Source organism: Drosophila persimilis, unplaced genomic scaffold (assembly GCF_003286085.1).
Source record: "Drosophila persimilis strain 14011-0111.01,24,50 unplaced genomic scaffold, DperRS2 tig00000000-arrow-pilon, whole genome shotgun sequence".
In the NCBI taxonomy this organism is placed as follows: Eukaryota; Metazoa; Arthropoda; class Insecta; order Diptera; family Drosophilidae; genus Drosophila; species Drosophila persimilis.
This window is the reverse complement of record NW_020825288.1, coordinates 6861933-6881233: the sequence shown is the minus strand read 5'-3', so window position 1 is coordinate 6881233 and position 19301 is coordinate 6861933. Positions and strand designations below refer to the sequence as shown.

General features: G+C 49.0%; 5 protein-coding genes across 6 annotated transcripts; all 5 read right to left on the bottom strand.

The window, feature by feature from the left end:
• Positions 1–356: 356 nt before the first annotated feature.
• On the bottom strand, positions 357–1028 carry LOC6587889 (bursicon). The gene is made up of 3 exons (XM_002012747.2): positions 899–1028; positions 705–829; positions 357–645 (listed from the first exon to the last, which is right to left on the bottom strand). The coding sequence occupies exons 1-3, from the start codon at positions 1026–1028 to the stop codon at positions 379–381; spliced, it is 522 nt and encodes a 173-aa protein (XP_002012783.1). The 3' UTR covers positions 357–378.
• Positions 1029–1234: 206 nt separating this feature from the next.
• LOC6587758 (aminopeptidase N) lies at positions 1235–4378 on the bottom strand. Its single transcript, XM_002012745.2, has 6 exons — positions 3753–4378; positions 3397–3693; positions 3140–3326; positions 2822–3069; positions 1655–2770; positions 1235–1590 (listed from the first exon to the last, which is right to left on the bottom strand). Exons 1-6 carry the CDS (start codon positions 4376–4378, stop codon positions 1296–1298), a joined length of 2769 nt encoding a protein of 922 aa, XP_002012781.2. The 3' UTR covers positions 1235–1295.
• A 1630-nt stretch (positions 4379–6008) lies between these two features.
• On the bottom strand, positions 6009–9359 carry LOC6587884 (membrane alanyl aminopeptidase). 2 transcript variants are annotated; one of them, XM_026995150.1, is made up of 6 exons: positions 9290–9359; positions 8678–9203; positions 8450–8614; positions 7656–8372; positions 6474–7595; positions 6009–6408 (listed from the first exon to the last, which is right to left on the bottom strand). In XM_026995150.1, the coding sequence occupies exons 2-6, from the start codon at positions 9196–9198 to the stop codon at positions 6111–6113; spliced, it is 2823 nt and encodes a 940-aa protein (XP_026850951.1). In that variant the 5' UTR covers positions 9199–9203; positions 9290–9359; the 3' UTR covers positions 6009–6110. The 2 variants fall into 2 exon arrangements, with proteins under 2 accessions (XP_026850951.1, XP_002012780.1); XM_002012744.2 differs by having other exon boundaries at positions 8678–9311.
• Positions 9360–10869: 1510 nt separating this feature from the next.
• Positions 10870–14044, bottom strand: LOC6587907 (aminopeptidase N). The gene is made up of 4 exons (XM_002012743.2): positions 13335–14044; positions 12793–13267; positions 12492–12730; positions 10870–12431 (listed from the first exon to the last, which is right to left on the bottom strand). The coding sequence occupies exons 1-4, from the start codon at positions 14027–14029 to the stop codon at positions 10979–10981; spliced, it is 2862 nt and encodes a 953-aa protein (XP_002012779.1). The 5' UTR covers positions 14030–14044; the 3' UTR covers positions 10870–10978.
• A 1627-nt stretch (positions 14045–15671) lies between these two features.
• Positions 15672–18844, bottom strand: LOC6587958 (aminopeptidase N). The gene is made up of 4 exons (XM_002012742.2): positions 18294–18844; positions 17349–18218; positions 16043–17270; positions 15672–15980 (listed from the first exon to the last, which is right to left on the bottom strand). The coding sequence occupies exons 1-4, from the start codon at positions 18827–18829 to the stop codon at positions 15738–15740; spliced, it is 2877 nt and encodes a 958-aa protein (XP_002012778.1). The 5' UTR covers positions 18830–18844; the 3' UTR covers positions 15672–15737.
• Between the last annotated feature and the right edge of the window lie 457 nt (positions 18845–19301).

Genomic DNA, 19301 nt, shown 5'->3' with positions numbered 1-19301 from the left:
AATAACATGCATAACAGTGCTCCAATCAATGTGTGCTGTAAGCGCCATTTTCTATGCTAACATTAACATTTTTTAATGTAGAATGCAAGTAAAAGCTACGTAGAAATTCCATTTGGGGTAGAATCCATGTTACTCTACGTGTATAAAGTAGAATGAGGTGCTGTTAGGCGCGAAAGCAGCATAACATAGTTCGGTTCAGGGAACCAAATTTTGCGGTCGACTTCAAAGTATTTTTGGCCATCGCTTTTAACCAAATTTGGAAAAGCAAAGCTCAGTTTTTAAAATATGACATAAATATTAACAAGAACCTGCGACAAATGTAGTTTATTTTTATATTTTACTATGCAAAGTTGAATGTGATTGTGATGTGCTCTACCTCTACTGCAGTGCAATGCGTCGGAAATGATTGTTGAGGGGACCCTCGTCCGAATAGCCGGCTATCTCTTGCGGTATAATGCCAGACTCCTCGATGGAAGTGCACGGACGGCACATGCACTCCAATGGCGCCTTGGTCAGCACCTTCTTGAATTTCCGCTCGCCCGGCTTCACCTTGGGACAGAAGAGCGAGACTGCTGCCTCGCGCTCGCCAGATTCCTGGCAGCACATGCAGGAGCGTTCCATCTGCCAGATTTTGCTTCCCGATACCTGAGATATCCGTGTAGAGAGGTTTAATTTTGTGCCTCGCACAACCAAAAGGTGCTCACCTGGATGTAACTGGCGCAGCGACCCACACAGGCGAATGATGGAATCGGCTTTGGAACGCAGCCAGGATACTGGAGCACATGTATTACTGGCGTCACCTGGCAGTCATCGCCGAGATGCGTGATGTCTGCAATGGACGCAGAAGGAGCAGAGCGGGTAAGTCAAAAGCGATAACTAATGTGTGTATAGCGTGTACCATTTTCCGGTGGGGCCACGGCATTGTCACCCTGAGCGGTGCACAGCTTCAGTATGCTGACCAGGACGCAGTACAGTAGAATCAGGACAAACACTTTGTTGTTCTCGTGGCGTAGCAAGTGGCGCAACATTTTCGGTGACACTGCCGTGATTCTCCGCTACAGGAAATGGAAAACGCTGCCTGCCGCTTTGGGTCTTTTATAGAGGTGGCTCGCATGGCTGGTGCCGCCGCCAGTGGACGCCGCTCTAATGGCCGCTTTGCCGTATGAATTATGGCCTAATAAAGCGGGCACTAACCAAACCTTTTTGCCTAGTAATTGCGTACAAGAAAAAAGCATTTATCCCGCTGTGCCTGACGGAGGGTTAATCATTTATTTCCTATACTTAATCACAAAATATCAGAGCCAGGCCAATAGCATGGGCAACGTCAACAGCATCACAAGCACTTGGGCCGACTGCTGTCCGCCATTCCTTTTGCTCAAGTAGTAGGCCAGTCTGTCCAGGCGCATCTCGGCCCATTGCACGTTTTGGTCAACCGTCTCCAGAGCCTTGCTCAGCACAGATGCCGACTGGCCAAAGAGCAAGTGATTGCTATCGTAGAAATTGCTCAGCAGTTGGTACTGCTCTCGGGTGGTGAAGTACTCCGCCAGATCGCTTATCACTACGGCAGTTGTTGACCAGTCGTTGTCCAAGCTGTGGAAAAACCAAGCTCGTTTAAGCTCAACAAAAATATCTCTTTAGGTACACTGAAACTTACGCTTCAGCCAACTGTGTGATGTTCGCGGCCAACATATTGAAAATCTGATTGATTAGGTCAGGATTCTGTTCGTACATCTGGGCCAGAGCAATGGTCTTTTGGCTCACTGTGCTGCCGTTGGCTAGTATCTCGTTTTGGTAGTGTGCCAAATAGGACCTCGTACAGCTGGCAGCTGCCCAGAGGAGTTCTCGCTCCTTGGGATTGGTCTCTTCTCGATAGAACTGCATCACTTGCTTGTAGCTCTCGGATCGGGCGGCAGCGCAGTAGAAGGTCTGCCGGTAGTCAGGCGAAGGTTTCGCGAAGTCGTTGGTGAATGTATCCGCCACCAATTGGTTGCAATCTCTGGCCTGGTACCTGCACAGCCAACCCACAAGATTGTTTCGATTGTAGACATCCAGCACTGTGTCGTCGGGACTCCAGGTTACACCCAGCTTGGCAAAAACTGCATCTGTGATGTCGCTGAGGTACTTTTTGAAGTTTGGCAAATTATTCAGTGGTAGACGCTTTGCAACGAACTGTAGTCCTTGGTACGTGGCGTACCAGGGCACATAATCGACGTCCTGGCTTAGGTACTCCATGAATTCGAACACATTCGCGTAGTCGATGTAGCCCACACGAGCGAAGTTGAAAAGATCGTCGACAATCTGGGCCCGGTTCTCCACGGGCACGCCACTGTGGTTGGAGGAGGACAGGGCCACCTGAAGACTGTCCAAAAGAGGCTTATCGTAGAGCACCCGATAATAGTTGGACTGCTTCAGGTTGAGGACGATCCAATCGATGGCCTCCTCTTCGAAGGAAAGTTCTACTAGGTTCACAGGCTTATGGTGGTAGATTTTGGGCGTAAGGTTCTCGAAGTCGGGCGCCAGATTCGTAGCATAGGTTATGGGCACTGTGTACCTCAGATCGGGATCGCTTCCGTCCCCGCGATTGAGGAGGAAACGCTGTTGCTCCACGTAGACGACGTGGTTGTTCCGTGACGCATTCACTATCAGCATGGGATAGCCCACTTGCTCTGTGAAGTCGGACAAAAAGTGCTCCTGATTAACATACTGGTCCGCGGGCCAGTTTTTGATAAGGTGGTTAAACAAATCGTTTGGCCTTGTATTGCCCAAGTGGCTGCCGAGAGAAGAAAGTCAGAGTTTGGATCACGTGTTGTCTGTCACTTACTTCTGCTTTAGGTAGTTCCGGATGGCTGTATCGAAGTTATTGGCCCCCATCACATTGCGCCACATACGGACAATGCACGCTCCCTTCGCATAGGCAATGCTGCTGAACTTGTAGCCAATCTGTGAAGGCGTCTGGATGCTCGCCTCCGGGCTTGTCATGGGCTGTGTGCTGTTCACTGCATCTGTGGCAAAAATAAGCTGCATTTGTCGCACCACAAATTGCTCATCTAACCGATACTCAGGATAGAGCTGCATATATATGGGAGTCGGATGCATTAGCGCTGCTTGTCTTATAATTTTGTGAAGACCCTTGTCTCACCTGATGTGCCATGAAGTACTCGTAGTAGCGGGCAAAGGCTTCATTTAGCCAGAAGTAGCTCCACCAGGAGAAGGTGACGCTGTCACCAAACCACATATGCGACGTCTCGTGGGCTATAATCCGTATTGTGAACTCCTTGTCCGACCAGCCATCCGTGTAGCCTGGTTCCTTGACCAAAACATCGTCGCTTTGATAAAGAGAAGTAAAGATTCCATACTCTTGATACTCGTTCTTAATTCTTCGTTCTTTCTACTCACCTGTAGATAATAAGCCCCCAGTTCTCCATGCCATTGTGAGGGAACCGCGGGGATGTGGCGTACTGCAGGACATCGTTGCCCAGAGAGGCGTACGGCTGCTGGAAAAGTTCATCATAGGCGGCTACCACCCGCTGTCCAACTTGGAAGCTGAACTCCGTTTTGTTGTAAAATTCTGGGCGTGTCAGCACTGCAAATTCGCTGACATTTCCGCGTGCCGTGTACTCGGCGATAATGAAGGCCAGCAGATATGTGGACATGGCGGGAGTCACCTCGAAGTGATCGACAAAGCGATCCTTGCTAAAGTCAAATGACATTTGTATACATTTGGCGAGACATTGAGGCAGTTCGGTACTCACCTTTCCGCTGATGAATATAATAGCTTCGTGTTGCTAATAGCTTCATAGCCGGAGGGTCTGACGATTTGCAACTGGAACTGTGCCTTGAAGGCAGGCTCATCAAAGCAGGGAAACACTAGGCGAGCATTGATTCTCTGCATTTGGGTTACAGCCAGCCACTTGGTCTTGCCTGTGTCCTGCTCCACGTAGCTGGCGGAGAACAGTCCCGCCATGTCCGTACGTATTTTACCGGTATACTTGAACCCCAGCGTGTAAGCCCCATTGGCCAGTGCCTGAGATAATGGCACCGTCAGTTGCTGGGTCGCCTCCTCATATGTCAGCTGACTGCTATCTATCGGCTGCACTTGATCCCCGGACTCGTTGTATAGCCAGCATTCTTCTATGTCGATGGCGTCTTTGTGTAGTGTGATTTGCCGAACCTCTGCGGTGCCAACCACCTGCACAGCTATGCTGACTTCTCCATTGAAAACAGTCGGTTCATCGGCATTACTGAGTACGTCGATGGTAAGGTTATAGAAGGAGGGCACAACGCTGCCTCCCAGTCGGTAATCGGCACCAGCACAGACGCCTATCAGCAGCAGCGCCAGCCCCAACCGCAAGCCAGTCCGTTTTCCCCATCCGTTCATGACGACAGAAGCTTTGGTACTGAGGAATGAACAGAACTCGCACCGAACGTCGAAAACTCAAATAAAAGTCCCCCGAACACAGGTGTCGTTCACTGATGATTAGATTATGGACTCTACGACATTGATCCGATTAGGCATGCAGCCAGCCACACCTCTCTTTATTTTTCGTGTGTTTCATGAACAGCGATCAGATACTCCCAGCTCTTCTTTCGCGTTCGTGAATATCTCGTTTTAATTGATTGATAGCAATAATATAAATCAATTAACTTCAAGTCGGCAATACGTTTAACGATATAGATATGAACTTATGACATCGAACGATAAAAGAAATCAATGAATGATATCATTAAAATACAGCCGAAATTCTTGCTTTTTTTTATGCCATCGTTGCTAAGAAGATAAAGATAAAGTAGAACGTAATCTTGTTCTAAGAAAAGAGTTAAAAAAAATTGACATGAATTTACGACCCATTGGTTACAGTTTTTGTTTGAAGAAACCCCCCAAAGATAACGAATTGAATCATCGCAATAAAAAAGAGTTCTGCAGCATTTTTCATTCAACTACAAAGCGGAGAAACCAAAAAGAACCTAAACTATCAGTTCCACGAACTTAACAGGCGATCAAAAGGACTGACAAGGTTTACAACGCCGCACAGTGGGGAACTCCGCCGTTTCAGCTTGTTAAATTACAAACTTTTGAACAAATAAAGACATCTCCATGAGATTCTCCAACAAACTGCATTTGAAAGAAAAATCTTTAAAAAATTAATCTGATAAAGTAAATAATGTCTAAAAGCTTCACAATAATAAGTTCAAGTTGAACTTTGTTGTCGATAAATGTTTTCCTATGTAAAATGCTTTGGAAAATTATTCTAATGTTGGGTGTACCTGAGCATATGGATTTGAACAGTTTTTCAACTTTGACTGGACTTTACAAAAATATATCCCTACATTTTTAAGAGATTTTTTTGGTATATGTTCTTTGAACTATTTATTACTTAAGTCTAAAAGCCCTTTCTGCGCTTTGGAGCCGTTTGGCTTCTATATCAATTACCTGTCAGTAACAGTCAAAGTTAAAAACTAGCCTACATTTTAGAAGGTTTGCAAAACAAGTATTTTTAAACAACTGACCATATTCTTAAAAAGTTTTCCTAAGAATTAATGCAACTAATAATGGATACCAAGAACAGAATTTTTTTCCACCTGAAAGATGCAGTATTTTAATAAAAGTTACAAATACTGAAAAAATTTTTCCACTTTGAGTGCTCATATCTTCTAAACTAAAAGTCCGAGTTTGATTTTTAAAAGCTCTGGAAAATTCTCTATTAGTTGCGTGCATTTAACGTATCCAAAGACCTAAAAAAAATGTTGGACCTTTGCCCCCTCATTTCGTCGTGATCGCCACTGTGCGCTCATACGAATTTATGACGATCGAATCTTTAGCGATAACAATCAACATAAAAGTTCGCTGATACGGGTATAACGTTAAGATTGTTCGTAGAATTGAATCATTCAATTAAAGCACAACGCTAATGGTGCTAATCAGATGGCAAACTCTTGAGTGTAATCGATTTTGTCGTTAGCTGCTCGGAGAAGGCTTAGTTTCAAATATGAATATACAACTTGTCGCATCTTATCTGAAAATTGTGTTTTTTATTGGTGGTTGTGCTAAGTGTACAAATACTTTTATGGGTTCATATTAAAGTGGATGACATTAAAGTCTAGCCATGGGCTTACTGACGCAACAATGTGGCCAGGGCCACCATGAGGATGGTGAAAGCGCTGAAGGCGCTGGCCATGGCGCTACCGCCTCGCACAGCCAGATAGGAGCGGAAGATGTGCAGCTTATCCTCGGACCAGTCCAGGTTCTCCCGGACTGTCACCTCCGCTGCAGCCAGAGTAGCGGCAGAGCTGCCGAACTTGGAGCTGTGGTCCTTGTTGAAGGTCTGCAGATCTTCGTACTGCTTCTGCTCGGTGAAGCGGGTAGCAATGTTTGAGATGACCGTGGCCACTGCCGAGTATCCACCCATTCTGTGGAGGAAAAAATGTCAAAGTTAGTGATGAGAGTTTAGGCATGCTCGGCTAGGGATTCTTACGCTGTGGCCAGAGCCTCATACTCCTTTGTGACCAGAGCAAAGACTGGGCTGACGTTCTCGTTGTTCTCCGTGTAGAGCGTGGCCAGAACAGAGGACTTGTCCTGTAGACGAATCTCGTCTGAAAGCACCAGGTTGAAGACGCGTGTGATCAGTGCATCGCCCTTGACGCAGCCGAAAGAATTCTGCAGCAGAGTCTCCTCGGTTGCAACCGTCTCCGTCTTGAACTTCTGGTACAGGGCCTCGAACTCCGCGGATCCACCTTCGCGCAGACCCACACAGTAGACGGTGGCGCGAATATTCTTGGGCACGGTGGTCAGGGAATTGAAGTAGCTCTTGGCTTGACGGATGCAGTCGGCGCTGCCGTAACGGCAGGCCCAGGACAGGACCTTAGTGCGTAGGTAAATGTCCAGCGCACTGTCGGTAGAGGTCTCGTTGAAGCCGAGCTTCTGGTAGGCCTTGCTGGTCAGGTCCTGAATGTAGCCACCAAAGCTGGCCGTGTCGTTGCCCAGGCGAATAGCGAGATAGTTGAAACCGTTGAAGGCCGACGTCCAGGGTATATAGTTGACCTCCGTTTCAAGGTATTCCAGCACCTCCAGGGCCAGGCCGTAGTGAAGGTAGCTGGCCCGAGCCAAGTTGAAGAGATCATCGACCACTTGGGCGCGGTTGATCTCGTGAATGCCAGTCCAATTAGTCGCAAACAGAGCAGTCCTAATGGCGCGCCAGTTGGCCTCCGTGTAGTTGACGCGGTAGTAGCCCGTCTGCTGGACATTGGCAATAATCCAGGTGAGGGAATCGTTGAAAAGGACCGTTGTCGTTCTGCTGGGATTGAGGATAAACTTGGGCGTGGTGTTGACAAAGTTGTTATTGAGGTTGTTCGAGTAGGTGATTGGGATGGTGTACTGGATGCTGGCATTGGCACCGTCGTTCGCCTTCAGCAGGAACCGCTTCTGGCTAAAGGACACACTCTTGCCATCGGCGGCCATATTGGCGGTGACCAGGGGGTAGCCCACCTGGGTAGTGAAGCTATTGAAGATTTCCTCCGAGCTGGCATTATGTCTGCTCTCGTTCCAGTTCTGCTGCCAGGACTTCAGCAAATACTCTGGCAATGCGGATTGGTATGAGCTGGGGGCGAAAGAATTTCCTTAGTAAAAACTTTGGAGCGAGATCCTGCAAAGTACTTACTATTGCTTTAGGTACTCCTGAAGCGACTTTCGGAAATCTTCAGGGCCCATGAGGTGCTCGATCATGCGAATGAAAGTGGCTCCCTTGTTGTAGGAGATGCTGTTGAACATGCGGCTGAGATCGGACGGGGTGTAGGTATTTTCATCGCTCAATGGGTTGGTGGCATTGGTCGAGTCCATGGACATCACCGACTGGATCTGGTCAACCACGAACTGCTTCTCCAGCTCCCACTCATCCTCCACGAAGGCGGTGCCAAAGTACTGGAAGTATCTGGCGAAACCCTCGTTCAACCAGGTGTAGCTCCACCACTGGCAGGTGACCAAATCTCCGAACCACATGTGCGCCTGCTCGTGGGCGACCACAGCGGCAATGGACTGGCGAGAGGCCAAAGTGGTGGCCGACTCATCCACCAGGAGACTGCGCTCCCTGTAGGTGAGCAGACCCCAGTTCTCCATGGCTCCCGCTGAAAAATCGGGAATGGCAGCCATATCCATCTTGTCGTTGCCCAGGGTGTAGTAGTCCAGGTCCACGTATTTGCCAATCTCTTCGAGGATCTTGCGACCCACATTGTAGCTGTACTGGGTCTGGGAATAGTATTCGGGGCGGGCCAGCACACCGAACTGTTCGTCCTTGCGGGCTGTGAACTCGGAAATGATAAAGGCCAGAATATAGGTAGACATCTTTGGCGTCGTCTCGTACACATCCTCATAGTAGCCACTGCAGGGACGGGCGGGATTGGGAATCGATTGGAAAGGTAAGCAAACCGTCTGCTGATCGAGGGTTAAAAAACTTGCCTCTCTGTGCTCGGGTAGGATCCCAGCTGTCGGGTGTTACTGACAGTGTTGAACGTGTAGTGGCGCTTCAGTGTGACATTGAAGGTGGCCTTGAACTGGGGCTCGTCGAAGCTGGGGAAGGCGCGGCGGGCGTGATTCGTCTGGAACTGAGTGGAGCCCAGCCATCTGAAAGAAGAATCCACCACATTAGATCGAATCTACACCCACACAGATTAGATATGAACGCACTTGGTCTCGTTGTTATCGTCCACATATGAGCTACGATAGAAACCATGCATATCATCCTGCATTAGACCCGTATAGACAAAGTGAAGGATATAGGACTGATTTGCCGTAAGGTTTGCGGCCGTTGTCAGCACGACGATATCAGTATCCGAATTGGTTACATTGAGAGCCTGGAAGTTGGAGGGCGCGGGATTCGCAACACCTGCCGCCGGCTTTGCCCAGTACTGGGAGACCGAGTAGGTGAGATTTTTCGAGTGGAGATGCACTTCACTCGTGGCCTGCTTTGGTATGACCTCAATCCAAACCTCGCCGTCAAATGTGAATCGCTTCGTATCCTTTACCAGTAGATAGGGTCGCAGAGTGATGTTGTAGCTGACAGGAGTGATGTGCTCCGACAGCCGGTAATCAGCGAGCGCCGTGGCCAAGGTGGCTGGCGGCTGAACGTCCAGCTTAAGTTGCCGTGTCCCGGCTGAGGCAAAGGACAGGCAGGCTGCCACAAGGACGGCCAAGCGCAGGGCAGACATTTCGCCTGAGGGACAAAAGGGTTCGAGTGATCACGTATCCAAAAATTGCCAGAGAGCACAATAGGCCTTAAATCACTTGCTGAGCACTCACTTTGATCGGTTAAAATTGCAGGCCGTGGGTGTGGGTAGACGATAAATCAACCGCCACTCTGCACGCGATTCGACAACTAAATGCCGCTTCGAATGGGTTCTGGTATATATAGAGAGGAGTTTGGCGACTTTGTCTTTATCACCGGCTTATCTAAGGCCTTAAAATTTTTATTTGGGCCTAGATAGAGCTCCCCTGTATATAGATTGGGCGGCGATAGGCATGAAGTGACATCGCCCCGATAAGGCTCCATGGCGGTGATTTACTCCTTCCGTAATCAGCTACCAATCCATACAGTCCTGAAATATTAACCTGCAGTATCACTCCGCTAGATAAGATGATGGCATAACGTTTGGTTTCAGCTGCACTGCTGTTTGCACAAGCATCAGCGGTTTACGAAGAACTGTCCACCCAATCTTATCTGACATAAATGGCATAATTACATTAATGATACAATATTTTGTCTCTTTCTCCACCTGAATCGCAAAACACTAATCATTCGGATCTCGGCATGAATTTAATTATTATTTGAATGCATCTTCCTTACCACCGAAGGCTTTAAATTTGATAATAGAACCATTACGACAAGGAATGTTGAGAACCGTATAAGAACTCACGGTCTTATCGCTTAAAGAGTTCGTCTACAACTGATTAAACTGGGTAATATCCTTAGGATAACATTTTGAATCAGTCATTGGCCATATTACGTTATTCTATTGCCGCAAATATGATAATGTCAAGACCAATACTTATCGACGGTGACGCAGAGTAGGCGTTTATTTTGGCAAACGCAGGTTGTTGCGTCACGAGTATAATTTTTATGTTTTATGACGAGGAAATAACAGGAAAATTCTCTCATATTAATTTTTTATTTTTAGCAATTTATTTGTAGAGTTTGTGGGAGTTCTTCCTCAAACGATGTAAACAGTCGATGTTCTCCAGCACTGTCTTTATGGCCTCAGAGGTTTACAAAAATGTCTTACCTAATTACAATTAGTTTAAAGTAGTATATGTTTGTTAATAGTGTAGGTAGTAGTGCTGCAAGCCAGGAATCCTCTCCGGGAAGTGGAAACAGCCTATAAGATAAAATTTAATAGTCTCGTTTTGTAAATGACCAATTAGGTTAGGATCGGAGCCCGTCACACTTAGGCCGGCTTCGGCCCGTTGTGATAAAGACCAATTAAGAAACAAAATTGTAAATCAAGCCTGGTAACACTTAATGTATACTTTAAATGGAGTTGTACTGAGATCAAAAAACCTTAGAGCAACGAGCTGGAGACGTTCTCCAGCAACCAAAAATATAATCCTAACCGAATGGTTGCCATGGGTGAGATTATTTTTGCGTTGAACGTTGATCGGCATATTTATTTATGACGCTCTTATGAATGATGGATTTCGTGCGGTGTTCCCTGCCAAGGGACTTACCCGCGCTGATAGGGGGATAGGGGGTCAGGGGGACAGCGGGACCAGCAAACCATAAATTTATAAGCCCACCATTCTTATCCGACGGGTTTCTTTCAGGCAATACACGGTCATAAAGTGCCCGAAAACGTACGAGTAGCTGTAAATTTAGCCAGAAACAATTGTCTTATGTAATGGAGTTTTATTGATGAATAGTTCTCGCCGTGGCCCTGTCAGCTGACCAACGAACGAGCTCAACTACTTATAAATTAGGACTTAGGGGACTAGAAACTAAAACAGTTTGGAGGCCAAAAGGCACAGGACCAGGGCCAGGAAGGAGATGTTCAGGGCAGGGCTGCTGTTGCGGAAGTTGGAGACCCAGGACATCAGAGGCTCACGGTTAACATTCAGCCACTCGTAGTTGGAAGCAATATTGGCATCGACGCTTGCTTGCAGCGTGTCGGGAACGAAGATGGAGCCCTTGACCAGGTCCACCAGCTCCTGCAGCTTAAGCCTCTGTTTCTCGTTCACACAATAGGTGGATATGCCAAAGATGTCAGAGTATAGGGGATTAATGCCACCGAAGCCTGTGTTCAAAAGGGCATACTCCTCCCAGTGCACCAGCAGGAAGTCAATCGATGCCAGCAGACCAACCTCTCCGCGGGAATAGGCCGGAAACAGCAGAGTGATGCGCTCCTGGACGCGCAGGCCATTGGTCTGGTCAATGCTGCTCGATACAAACTTATCCAGCTGAGTAGAGTTCTGTGAGCACCCAATAGCCGAGATGAGCAGGCGACGCTCGGCCTGGTCGTTGGAGTCCATCAGCTTATCGAAGACAAAGTCGAAGATCTTCGCGTCGGCCTGCTTGAGGCCATTGCAGTAGACCTGCGCCTGGAGGTTGGGCTCGACGGTGGTGCCATCATCGACCAGGCTCTGCAGCTTTGCCTGGGTATCCTTCAGGCAGCTCTCGACACCAGCCAGACAAGCGATGTTGATGAGCAGGTTGCGCGTGAACTTCACCAAGTGCTGCTCGCCGTTCAGATCGTTCACTCCGAACTTGTCAAACTGCTGGTTGACCAACTCTGCCACGTAGAACTGGAAGTTCTCGTAATCGGAATCGCCGCTGAGGTAGTGGTTGAACAGAGTGATCACCGTATTGACCGCCGACCAGGGAGCGTACTGATCCTCGTTGGGCAGGTATGTGAGCAGGGTCAGGAGAGTGGCGTGGGGCACACGGCCGCTGGTGGCGAAGCGATACAGATCGCTGATCAGCTGGGCCCGATTGCGGGGATCGATTTTGTGGGGACGATTGATCAGTCCGTCGATGATGAGCTGCCAGTTCTGGCTGTCGTAGTTGATGCGGTAGTAGCCAGTGGACTTCTTGTTCAGGATAAGCCAATTATCGGCAGCGATCTTGGCATCCGAGATGCTAATTTGGCTCTGGTTAAGTAGGTAGTGGGTGGCCTCAGTGTTGCGGAAGTCGGGGTTCGAGGCATCCACGTAGTTGACGGGCACGTACCACAGCTTTTCGTTTGTGTAGTTCTTGTCGTTGGTGTACACCTCCTGCTTGATGGTGAAGGAGCCATCGTTGTAGTTGCGCTCCACTGTCAGGAGAGGCACTCCACCCTGGTTCGTCCAGCTGGCCATCATGTCAGAGACGAGTGCGGGCACCTCGTAGTTCTCCTCGACGGCAGCGAGGGCAATGGCAGCAAACAATTGGTTGGGATTGGCGGCCGAGTATTGACTACAGGATAAAGTATGGATTAATTCGTACTAAATAAAACTTGTCTCCAGGATGTCTTACTTGGCCACCAAGTAGTTGTGCAGACCGCGCTGGAAGACGGTGTTGGTCAGGGCATGGCGCCACATGTCCAGTACCGAGCCAGCCTTTGCGTACGATACCGAGTCATAGAGCAGGCCGATCTCCGAGGGCTTCTGCACAAAGTAGGACATGGGACGGGCAGTGGGAATGGCGTCGTTGATCAGGGCGCTTTGGTAGGAGCCGGCATGGAAGATCTGGAAAATGTTCCATTCCGGATAGGCCTGCAATAGATTGGTATAATTATCAAGCTCATAAAACTTGATTGGGAACCTGTTGATCTTACCAAATCCACAGCCAGATGCTCAAAGAGTGTAGCGAATCCCTCCTTAAGCCAGAGATAGGACCACCATTCGATGGCGACCAGATCACCGAACCACATGTGCGCATCCTCGTGAGCTTCGATGGTGGCAATGTTCGTCTGGGTGTTGATCGTCGAGTTCTCCGGGTTGTACAGAATGTACTCTTCGCGGTAGGTGGCCAGGCCCCAGTTCTCCATGGCGCCGGCAGCGAAATCGGGAATACCGGCCTGGTCCAGCTTTGGCAGGGCAAACTTGACTCCAAAATAGTCGGACAGACGCTTCTCCACCAGCATGCCGGTGGTCAGGGCCCACTCCTGCTCGTGCTCGGTGCCCTTGCGGGAGAAGACGCGTTGTGGCAAGCCGTTCAACTCTCCCTCCGAGTAGACGAATTCGGAGACAATGAAGGCCACCAGATAGGTGGGCATGTTAACGGTCGTATTGAAGGCAGTTACTCCAGAGCTGAATGGGTTACGGTGCGGTAAGGGTTAGCTACAAGATTTTCCAATCACCCCAGAGGGATACCAACCTGGAGGCAGTCTCGTTCTGGGGCATGTTGCTGATGGCGTTGTACGAAGGATCGTGCTTGATGGTGATGGTGAAATTGGCGCGCTTCGCTGGCTCATCGTAGCAGGGGAAGGCGTGACGGGCGTCGGTGCTCTCGAACTGGGTGGTGGCCAGGTACTTGGTATTACCCTCCTCATCCGTGTATGTGGAGAGGTAGAAGCCGCCGTTGTCCGTGCGCAGATTGCCCTGGTAGCTGATCTTCAGCAGCCACTTGGTATCGGCCGGGAAGCTCAGACCCGTCTGGCTCAGAGTAAGGAACTCCCGTTCTGCCTCGTACGCAAAGGTAAGAGTCTGCTCGGTGGCTGCCTCGACCTCGAGCTGCTGGATAGTGGCGGTGAAGTTCTCCAGCTGGCGGGCATGGACGACGATGCTCTGTGTGGCCTCCAGAACCTCGAGGGTAATCGATACCGTGCCATTGAAGCCCGTGTCGCCCAGGTGGACATCGGTGGACAGGTAGACGTCGTAGTGAAGGGGGTTCGTTTCGTTGGGCAGGCGATAGTTTTCTTCGTCGGCGAATGGAACTACAGCTCTGAGATTGGGATGCTCCAAGCTCTGCAGCTGCTCGAATGGGGGAAAGCTGCGCACGACGGCTGCCTGGGTGGTGGCCACCAGCAGGACTAGCAGCACGGACATTGTCCCGACCTGAACGCGAGTCATGTTGTCTACGGCACGGCGACAACTTGGCAATAACTGGATGGCACTTGCTGTGCTCCCACTTTTAAGCGAGCCATCTCTTCTCATTCGACTAGTGCCTGGGGCCTAGTGCTATATAAAATGTTATCTGGAGGCCAAGCCTAATCTAATCATGCTAATCATTTCTTCTGAGAGCAGTAGTAAGCGTTCCGTTCACACGTTCGTGTACCCTTAACAATGATTGGCAAGATTGTGTCTGGGACTGGTCCGCTATAAACCACTATAGTCGGTATAAATCAACGATTCGATTGTGCGACAAGTCGCGATAGCCTCAGGATCCACATACTCGTACCATCTGATAGTTCGTTTTGGCCATTGAACACACGTATTTGCGATGGTTAGATAAGGCATACGTCTTAGACTTCAAGACAGACATGTGGTTTGCTGATAATACCTTCAAGTATGTATGATGGCGTTTTCCAGAGAATATCGATCCATTCATATCGGACCGCACATCGAAAGGTTTATCCGTCGCATAGTAACAATCGCCATACTCAAGTTCGTTCAAGAATCCTTTCGAATTGCTTTCAATTTCTGGAATAATCTTGAATACTTTCTATGGTTACTTAAGTTGTCGTCTCAAAAACATGGCGACGGAAGGGCGCTAATTTTAAGTACTAGAGTACTACAAAATAAATCAATTGGAATTACACGTCAAAATTTCAAGTTAATCTGCAATAAATAAGCTCTTTTGACAGAAAATGATTAGACAAGGCAATCAGAAAGAGATTTGGTAAAAGCTCGACATTGATTTAACTTTAATACGACAGCAGATTGAACATGTGACCCAAAAGTATTCACACAATCAAATAAAACCAGATATGTTCCTCTAAACCAATGAAAGTAGGAGTAGAGCTGACCTTAAGATTGGTTTATGTTAGATTAAGACTAGATTTAATCGATAGTGTGGCATGTATAACATTTATCTATTGTTAGAAATGGAAGCAAACTAACTCGTTTGACACATTCTTTTGAGATTTTTAATAGGGATAATCTTAAAGATACGAGAAAACTATAAACTCAGAATCACAGAGATTGACCTTATCTAACAGATAGCCTGTGGCTACGCAACTCCTGCCACGCTTACTCATTTTCTGTCTCTCTCTCACACACTTTTCGTCGTGCTATGTGTGCGCCCTCTGCCGGAGGGGATCCATACTGACTGAGTATCGGGTATATTCGTAAATGTAGAGTCACGGCCCTAGCTGGGACCCACAATGTACCTGCTCGTTTTGTTTTTCGAAACTTCTTTATTTTCTTTCTTTTATTTTCTTGAATGTTCCACTGATGGCGTCATTTGGTCGATTATGGCACGTGAACTTCATAAACTATGGCCGTAGTGGCAGATATCAAATTGATAATCAAGGTTCGAACTAAAACTCATGACTATCGCACAATCAGCAATCAACTCCCCATCGATTTTATGGATTCTCAATGGCACTGAGATTATACTGATTAAGTGGAACTGTTAAGAGCATAAAACCATCAATCCAGTTAATCATGTATTTCACAACAAAATCTTGTGAACTATGAGTCCTGGCTAGGGAAAAACATTCTGCCGGAATTCACCATCCCTATCAGTACTTTTTTGAAGCCGTACAAAGAGTTTTACTGTTGATTCATGAATTAAATTTATTTATGGGTATACTTGAGCACATGACTATGACTAATCCTAAAATAACTGCCACAAAAGTAGCGTCAGCGCTGAGGCCAGGATCGTGGCTAGGGATGTCGTCAGGGCGGGACTGCCATTGTCCTTGACTGTGTTGTAGGCAGCCAACCAACTGATCAGAGGATCACGATGGACGGCCAGCCAATCGAGATTGGCTTTTACTCGGGAGTCTACGACGGTGCTAAGATCATCATTGACATACTCCGGTCCATTGGTCTTGACATCTTCGACCAGGGCGTTCAGCTAAAAGAGCAAGAATACAAAATTATAATAGAAACAGGATTACCAAACTCCATTGAGCCTACCCTTGTTTGCTGCTTCGTGCTAACCACATAGGTAGCGATGCCACGCAGAGCCAAATCCAAGGGTTTCGTGGATCCATTCAGCTGGGCGTAGTCCCTCCAATTGGACTCGAGGAAATCCAAGCTGGCTGTGAGACCCACCTCGCTCCTGGAGTAGGCGGCATTGAGCAGTGAAGTCCGCTCGCTATCGGTCAAGCCATTGCTCTCATTGAAGGAGCTCGAGAAGAACGTCTCCAGCTGGGAGGGAACCTGCGAGCAGCCCAGCGAAGAGACGAACAGGCTGCGGTCGGTGGCGTCCGAAGAGGCACCTAGGTTCTGCAGTACGAGATTGAAGATATCATCCTCCGTCTTACGCAGGCCTCCGCAGAACGTTTGCGTCCTGATCGTTGCCTCAATGTGAATTCCATTCAGCAGGAACTGCTTCAGCTTCAGGGCCGACTGCTCGTAGCACGACTCACTGCCCACTTGGCAGGCCAGACTGATCAGCACCACGCGCAGATAGTTGTTCAGATAGTGCTCCCCGGGAATCTCGTTGACACCCAACCTATTGAAGATGCCATCGATCTGCTGGACCACGAAACTGGTAAACTGGGAGTACTGCTCATCGCCTCGCAGGTAACGATCGAAGACGGTCAGAATGGTGTTGGCAGTGGACCAGGGCGCATACTCAGTCTCGTTCTTAAGGTAGGACAGCAAATCGAACAGCGTGCTGTGATTGAGACGTCCGGAGGTCAGGAAGATGTAGGTGTCGTACAGTAGCTGGGCGCGATTGCGGACATGGATCTTGTACGGCTGGTCGGCCAGTACCTGTGCCAGGAGCTGGTAGTTCTGGTTGTCGTAGAGGATGCGGTAGTATCCCGAACTCTGCTTGTTGAGGATCAGCCAATCGTCGCTAGCGATCTGCGCATCTGTGATGGCCACCTCGGAGATATTTAGCAGGTAGTGCGAGGCACTCGTGTTTCGATAGTCCGGGCTGGAGGCTGTGGCAAAGTTGATGGGCACATACCAGGTGTTCTGGTTGGCCGCATCCTTGTCAGCGAGGTAGCGCTGCTGCTTCACGGTGAAGGTGCCGGCGTCATAGTTGCGTTCGACAGTCAGAAGGGGATAGCCGGCCTGCTGCGACCAGCTGGAGAAGATGTTGGCCACCGTCGTGGGCAGGGAGAGCCCCTGTTCATTGGCAGCTTCCTGGAGGGACTCAAACAAGTCCCACTCGTCGCAGGAGTTGAATTGGCTAGATAGGTAAGAGTGCGTTAGTCCAAATAAAATGGATGGGATGGGTTATTATCTATGTGTGCTTTGGGGTACTCACTTCTTGGTCAGATACTTGTTCAGACCCAGTCGGAAGACGCTGTCTGTCCAGGCATTCTTGAACATGAAGAGCACACTGGCAGGCTTGGCATACGAGAAGGTGTTGTAGCGGCTAGAAATCTCTGAGGGCGTCTGGACATAATGGGTCATGGGCGTGGCCGCGCCAGCGGCATCGTTCAGCAGGGCGCTGTTGTAGTCGTTCACATGGTAGATCTGATAGGTGTTCCACTCGGGGAAGGCAATATCGTTCGACTCGTAGGAGAATAGAGTGGCGAAACCCTCCTTCAACCACAGATAGGTCCACCATTTGATCGAGACCAGATCCCCGAACCACATGTGCGCGTACTCATGGCCAATGATATTGGCAATGTTCGTCTTTTGGTTGATGGTCGAGTTTTGCTTGTTCCACCACATATACTGTTCGCGATACGTGGCTAGACCCCAGTTCTCCATGGCTCCGGCCGAAAAGTCCGGTATGCCGGCCTGATCCAGCTTGGGCAGGGCGAACGGCACCCCGAAGTAACCGGCCAGACTAGACTCCACCACCAGGCCGGACCACAGGGCCCACTCCTGCTGATCCTGCTTTCCCTTTCGCGAAAAGACCCTTTGGGGCAGGCCGTTCAGCTCGCCGCCTGTCGACTCAAAGTCGGACACGATGAAGGCCACCAGATAGGTGGACATCTTCGGGGTGGTCTGGAAGGCGGTAACACCAGAGCTAGTGGCCGCCGCATCCTCGGGCATATTGCTAATGGCCTTGTAGGAGGGATCGTGGTGGATGGTAATGGTGAAGTTGGCTCTCCTGGCGGGTTCATCGTAGCAGGGGAAGGCGTGTCGGGCATTCGTGCTCTCGAACTGCGTGGTGGCCAGGTAGCTGCAATATAAATAGTCAATGAGGATCTCCTCATTTCAGATCCTCGTTCGGATCGCGATCGTTTATTTCACTTACTGCACAGTGCTGTCATCGTCGGTGTAGCTGGATATATAGAAGCCGCCCATATCACCGCGCAGGGTACCATTGTAGTCGATACTGAGGGTCCAGTTGGTGTTCGCGGCAAAGGTGACAGTCGCCAACTTCGGCGTGAGGGTGAGAAATTCGCGAACGGTGTCGGTGGCGACATCGAGCTCAATGGCCTGGGCCACCTCATCTCTGCTTATAATCGATGCTGTGAAGTTCGACGTCTGGCGGTAGTGCAGTGTGATGGAACTGGATAGCTCAAGGACCTGCAGATCGATCTGCACGCTGCCGTTGAAGTCCCTCGCGCCGCTGTGCACATTAGTCCATAGTTCCACCTTGTACGACTCGGGGGCGGTGTTGTTCGGCAGTCGATAGTTGCCCTCATCGATGTCGTCGCGAGGAGTGGCAAAGAATTGCTCCTTGGTCTCCAGTTGTCCGTCGTCCTGCGGAAGGATCAGTCTGGCCTGCAGGCTGACTGCTGCCAGCAGCAGCAGCAGCAGAGAGGAGTTAAGCAGCCACATTGCCATGTCGGCTGCACCGAAGAATCACTTGAATATTGAGTGGCCGCCGAGCGATCGGCTCTTATTTATGGACAGCGCCTTATCTAATCCTGTCTAAGGCATTCATCGTAAAGATTGTTGCACAACACTCGATAAAATAGCTGGCCGCTAATACCACATTAGCCGGCCTGAAAAAAAAGAACAATTAAGCAGTAAAACTCTCAATTATCGGTTTCCTCGGTGCTCGTACTCGTAAAAATTCTGAGGTCGGTTCTGATGTTCTTGTAGATTGTCGATCCAGTCTTGAAATACTCTCAAATTAATTACGATCCGGGCCAATATTTTTGAAGTTGTAACACCACTGCGAAGCTTTTCAGAGATGTTTGTTGGAATAGACTGAAGACAACACCACAGCGTTGTGGAAGGACACAAGGAATGCAAAATGTCCTCATCGTATGGATCCTTTCCATAGAACCATCTCTTCAGGTGAACATCAGAC